Source organism: Vipera ursinii (genome assembly GCF_947247035.1).
Source record: "Vipera ursinii genome assembly, chromosome: 7".
Taxonomy (NCBI): Eukaryota; Metazoa; Chordata; class Lepidosauria; order Squamata; family Viperidae; genus Vipera; species Vipera ursinii.
The window spans coordinates 70,069,832-70,075,831 of NC_139521.1; the positions used below are offsets into that span (position 1 = coordinate 70,069,832).

The 6,000-nt window shown below is 48.9% G+C and overlaps 1 protein-coding gene across 1 annotated transcript in view; it reads right to left on the bottom strand.

Moving 5' to 3' along the window:
• The window catches only part of FRAS1 (Fraser extracellular matrix complex subunit 1), a 247,286-nt gene extending 243,615 nt beyond the window's left edge, over positions 1-3,671 (bottom strand). Inside the window, exon 1 of the mRNA XM_083368033.1 lies at positions 3,564-3,671. Coding sequence (XP_083224159.1) covers positions 3,564-3,656 — 93 coding nt within the window. The 5' untranslated portion in view covers positions 3,657-3,671. The remainder of the gene's footprint in view (positions 1-3,563) is intronic.
• Between the last annotated feature and the right edge of the window lie 2,329 nt (positions 3,672-6,000).

The window sequence follows — 6,000 nt, forward strand, 5'->3', positions numbered from 1 at the left end:
AGTGGGGCGTGGTCTCCTCGATGTCGCTCGTGGGGAGGGATGCCTCTGGGGGCCGGGCAGGGTTGGAGGAGATCCAGTGGGTCTCTGCCAGGTGGGGCGGTTGTCCAGAGGCTCGTCCTGCGGGGTGAAGCGAGGCGAGGCAGGGTGGGTATGCCAATTGCCGCGGGGCAAGGCGAGGTGAGGTAGGCGCCAGGGCAGCTATTGCCTGACACCATCAGCCCCCCCCCCACAGAGGCCAGCGAGCGCACGGGGGCCGACGGTGTCCGTCAGCAGCCACAGCTTGCTGGCTCCTCAACCGGCGCACTCTGGACAGCTAGCCGACAGCTGAGGAGGCAATGCAGTGCGTCCTGCCCAGGAAGAGGAGAGCATGCGAGGCCAGGAGGGACGGGACAGGGGGGGGGAGGGAAACCAGCTGTGCCGGGATGCATCCAGCCACATGGGACCTTGGGCAGCTGGTTGAAGAGGGATGGTTGCCATCTCCGGGACACAACACGCGTGCCCACAAAGAGGGCTCTGAGTGGCACCTCTGGCACACGTGCCATAGGTTCGCCACCAATGGCCTAGAAAGAAATGCTACAGGAGCCTGTTCTTTTACCTGACAGTCCCTGGGTCTCCCAGTTCACTTAAATTGATTGCAGGTCTCCAATTTGACCATCCTGTAACTGACTTCACTTGCTCAAGTCAAAAAGAGGCCCTGATCTCTCTCTCTCGCCTCGTAAAAGGGTCACAATCTCTCTTGAACAAGCTACTCTTCTCATGTGAAAGAGGACAGTGTTCGAAACCCTCTGAGAGGGCTGCTTGACTTCAAGCAAACGGACAGAAAATGGCTTTTCCCAGGCGGCCCGAAGAAGGAATTAGTTAATCATAGAAGGTTTTTACAAAGCAGTGCCTTGATGTCAGGGAAGGTGTGGGGTACTTTAATGTTTTCAGGGAGTTGGGGTCATCTTCTTCTAGATTTTATCAGACGCTTAAAACACTCCTTCTGAACAAGGGATTTTATTATTTTTTTTAAATTTTAATTCCATTTATATCCCGCCCTTCTCCGAAGACTCAGGGCGGCTTACAAGCTTAGCAGTAGCCTTCATTCTATGTATATGCCTGCTTATTAGGGCTTTCACACACACACCCCAAGCAGCATTATTACAAAGTCAGCTTATTGCCCCCAACAATCTGGGTCCTCATTTTACCTACCTCGGAAGGATGGAAGGCTGAGTCAACCTTGAGCCTGGTGGGACTCGAACCTGCACTAATTGCAGGCAGCTGGTGTTACTTAAGGAGGCATTAGCCCACTGCGCCACCAAGGATCTCGGTGTCCTAGTGGACGATCTCTTAAATAGGAGCCAGCCGTGTGCTGCAGCTGCCAAAAAAGCCAACACAGTGCTAGGCAGAATTAACAGAGGGATAGATTCAAGATCGCGTGAAATGTTAATACCACTTTACAACGTCCTGGTAAGGCCACACTTGGAATACTGCCTCCCATTTTGGTCACCACAATGTAAAAAAAGATGTTCAGACTCTAAAAAGAGTGCAGAGAAGAGCAAGAAAGACAATTGAGGGGCTGGAGGCTAAAACAGAGTCTCTGTTAGGCTCTGTAGCAGCTGTAAATCTTTCTGAGCACAATTCTCATGCATCCTTCTGTAGCTAGATTTCCTGACACGAACAGGGTAAAGTTACAAGAATTCTAGCAATGAAACTTTTTTTCCCATTTGAAGCCACTGATTTTGTGTGCATTAGGGCAGGGATGTTTTTGATTTTCTTTCGAACAGCTTCTTTGCTCCAAAATCCAGATAATGCAATCCTAGGTTGCATTAATCTAGAACAGGGCTTTTCAACCAGTGGTACAGGTACCACCTGTGCTACGTTGGCACCTGGCAGGTGGTACGCGACCATCCTAGAGAAGTGGTAGCGGGGGAAGGGAATGAGCTGAACCGGTGGTAGCACCACACAAACCTGAGCGAGAGACGGCTGGAGCTGCAGGGCTGTCAGGGCTAAGCGGAAGGGCCAGGATCAGCGCTTCTTCGGAGCTGTCAGGGTTCAGCGGAAGCGCCAGGATCAGCGCCAGACTCCAGCTGGAGCTCGGCACTGATCCCGGCGCTTCTGCTGAGCCCAGAAGATGCCCTGATCAGCTGGAATGTTGCAGCATCTCCAGGGTCTTGTGATTTACGTTCAGATGCTTGGCAACTGATTCATATTTATGACGGTCACAGTGTCCCAGGTCATGTGAAGTGACCAAAACCTGCTGCAACCACCCAGCAGTGGGGGGGGGGGTAGTAAAAAACAAACAAACACCCCCACCCACCCACCCCCGCTGCCAATCCTCAACAGAAATGCTCACAACAATGAAAACCTCAAACAGGAGGAAGAGCGCCGCCAGGCGGGCAGGCAGGTGTCTTGCTCGGCTGTGGCTTGGGGGGGCACTTTTTTCAGTGCCATTGTAACTGCAAACAGTCACTAAGCGAGCTGTTGTAAGTCGAGGACTACCTGTACTTCATCACTTTTTTTCCTTTTCTTTTTTTTTTCTTTCTTTTTTTTTTGGTCAAGGTTTTGACACCTTACTTACTTACTTACTTACTTACTTTATTAAATTTGTATACCTTGCTAGGCAACTGGTGGTACTCGGATGTTGCCATATCCTAAAAGTGGTACAATGGGTGAAAAATTTAAAAAGCCCTGATCTAGAATGAAGATCATATAAAGTACCAGTACCACTTTACAATGCCTTGCTAAGGCCACACTTGGAATCCTCCATCCAGGTTTGGTCACCACGATGTAAAAAAGATGTTGAGTCTCTAGAAAGAATGCAGAGAAGAGCAACAAAGATGATTGAGGGGCTGGAGGCTAAAACATATGAATAACAGTTACAGGAACTGGGTATATCTAGTTTAATGAAAATAATGACTAGAGGTGACATGCTAGGAGTCTTCCAATATTTATGGGGCTGCAAACCAAGAAGAGGGAGCCAGGCTGTTCTCCAGAGCACCTGAGAGCAGGACAAGAAGCAACGGATGGAAACTAATCAAAGAGAGAAGCAACCTAGAACTAAGGAGAAATTTCCTAACAGTGAGAACAATTAACCAGTGGAATGGCTTGCCTTCAGAAATTTGGGTGCTCCATCACTGGAGGCTTTTAAGAAGAGACTTGTCTGGAAAGGTATAGAGTGTCTTGCTTGAGCAAAGATTGGACTAGAACAGACGTCCCCAACCTTTTGGGCACCAGGAATCAGTTCCGTGGAGAAGGTTTTTTCCACGGACCAGAGAATATGTGTGGTTTTGTGTGCTGCCTGCATCCCACAGATGGGGCTTTGCTTGTTTCTGGAAACCAGTTCCTGGCATGCTGCGGCCCGGTACCGATCAATGGACCGGGGGTTGGGGACCCCTGCACTAGAAGATCCCTTCCAACTCTGTTATTCTGTTGTTCAGTCTGAGAACCAGCTACCGTATTTCAGTATCTGGCCCTGATGTTTCCAGCAGCTTGATTTTTTTTTTTTTAAAAAAAGGCCACTTAAAAACTTTCTGAATAAGCAAACCATAGAGATAACTTGGAAATGGGAGTCCTTTCCTTACCTTTGCACAGTCCACTTTGGCACACTTTGCCTTCCGACAAGCCACCTGACCCCCATCACAGCTACAGAAGTTGCAGTCTGTATCATTCCACATGTCATTGTGGTATTTGAGGGTGCCATTGTGCACACAGCTGCCCTTGGAAAGGGCACACTCTTCACAACATTTCCCAGGGCGACGCACTTTTTTCTCCTCCTGAGAAGACAAAGAAAAGGGCGGTCAACTGATTTTCCAAAGCACGAGAAGGCAAGACAAGAAACAAAGGTTGGAAACCGATCAAGGAGAGAAGCAACCTGAAATTAAGGAGAAACTTCCTAACAGTCAGGACAATAAACCAGTTGAACAGCTTGCCCTCAGAAGCTGTGGGTGCTTTATCCAAGGAGGTTTTTAAGAAGAGACACTAGACCCGTGGTGGCGAACCTATGGCATGTGTGCCACAGGTGGCACGCTGAGCCCTCTCTGTAGGCACGCGTGCCATCGCCCCAGTCCTAAGCCTTCAGCTGGGTTTTATAAAACCTTTTCACTTTAGGCCTCCACCGGTGTATGCAAAAAAAAAAGGTTCAATCAATCAATCAATTTCAATTTCTCGCAGGGAAAAAAAAAGATCTCGCAAAGTTGGAATTGATTGATTGAACTTTTTAGTCCCACCCAGTCTGCCATTACCACTGCAGCCACACCCACCCAATGGGCCACACCCACCCAATGGGAAAAGTTGAGGGCAATAGAAGAAGGGGACGACAGAGAATGAGGTGGCTGGATGGAGTCACTGAAGCAGTAGGCATGAACTTAAATGGAGTCCAGAAGATGGTAGAGGACAGGAAGGCCTGGAGGAACGTCGCGATGGGTCGGACACGACTTCGCAGCTAACAACAACACCCAATGGGCCACGCCCATCCAGCACCCAACGATACATAAGTGGGTTTTGGGTTGCAGTTTGGGCAGTCGGTCTCTAAGAGGTTCGCCATCACTGCACTAGATAGTCACATCTGAAATGGTATAAGTTCTCCTGCTTGTGTAGAGGGCTGGACTAGAAGACCTCCAAGTTTCCTTCAAGCTCTATCCTATCCTATCCTATCCCATCCCATCCTATCCAGTTTTGGTCATCACACTACAAAAACGATATTGTGACTCTGGAAAAAGTGCAGAGCAACTAAGTTGATTAAAGGCCTAGAGATTAAAACATAGGGAGAACAGTTGCAGGATTTAGCTATGGACAGTCTAGAGCAGACCTGTCAAACACAAGGCCTGGGGGCCGGATCCGGCCCGCGAAGTGATTTCACGTGGCCCGCAAAGCCATCCTGAAAACAGTGAGGGAACGGCGCCCACTGCCTTGGCCCTGGCCCAGAGACCCTCCTTCTGCCAGAGACCCTCAGTTCTGTCCCACTCCTGCCCAGGCCCCCATTGGCACCCTTGATGTGAACGATGTAGAGCTGGCCACGCCCACCCAGTAGGCCATATGCACTCTAGCCACACCCACCCAGTAGGCCACGCCCACCCAGGCCATAGCCACCCAGCCCCCTGAGGGCAACCGCAATGCTGATGCGGCCCTCAATGAAATTGAGTTTGACACCCCTGGCCTAGAGAAAGAAGGACTAGGGGGGACATGATAGCAGTCTTCCACTATTTGAAGGGCTGCCACAAAGAAAAGGGGGTCAACTTATTTTGCAAAGTACCAGAAGACAAGAAACAATGGAAAGAAACCAATCAAGGAGAGAAGCAACCCGGAATTCAGGAGAAACTTCCTAACAGTGAGGACAATTAACCAGCGGAACAGCTTGCCACCAGAGGTCGAAGGTGCTTCATCCCTGGAGATTTTAAAGAGGAGACTGGACAGCCACTTGTCTCAAATGATATAGGCTCTCCTTTTTGAGCAGGGGTTGGACTAAAGGACCTCCAAGGTCACTTCCAACTCTATTCTAATTAGAAGGTTTAGGAAATGTGGTAGAAAATTCCCAGAAAATCTCCCAAGTTTTCCGCTTAGGAATTACCTTCTGACAATTCAGCGTGGGGCAGGACTTTTGTAAAACATCTGGATTCTCCTCGGTTACATACACAAGTGGTGCAGGCATCTTTCTTCCACTTTTCCCATGCTACATAACAAAGAAAATTATGTCAACTACGGGTACTCCTTCACTTACAACCATTCTTTTAGTGACTATTCGAAGTTACAACGGCTGTAAAAAAAAGTGACTTATGACTGTTTTTTCACATTTATGTCTGTTGCGGCATCCCCATAGTCACTCGATCAAAATTTGTGGGTCTGACAACTAGTTTATACTTATAGATGGCTGCAGTGTTCCGGGGTCACCTTTTGTGACCTTCTGACAAGCAAAGTCAACGGGGGAAGCCAGATTCACTGAACAACCATGTTGCCAACTTAAGAGCTGCAGTGAATCACTTAACGACTGTGTCAAGCAAGGTCGTAAAATGGGGCAAAACC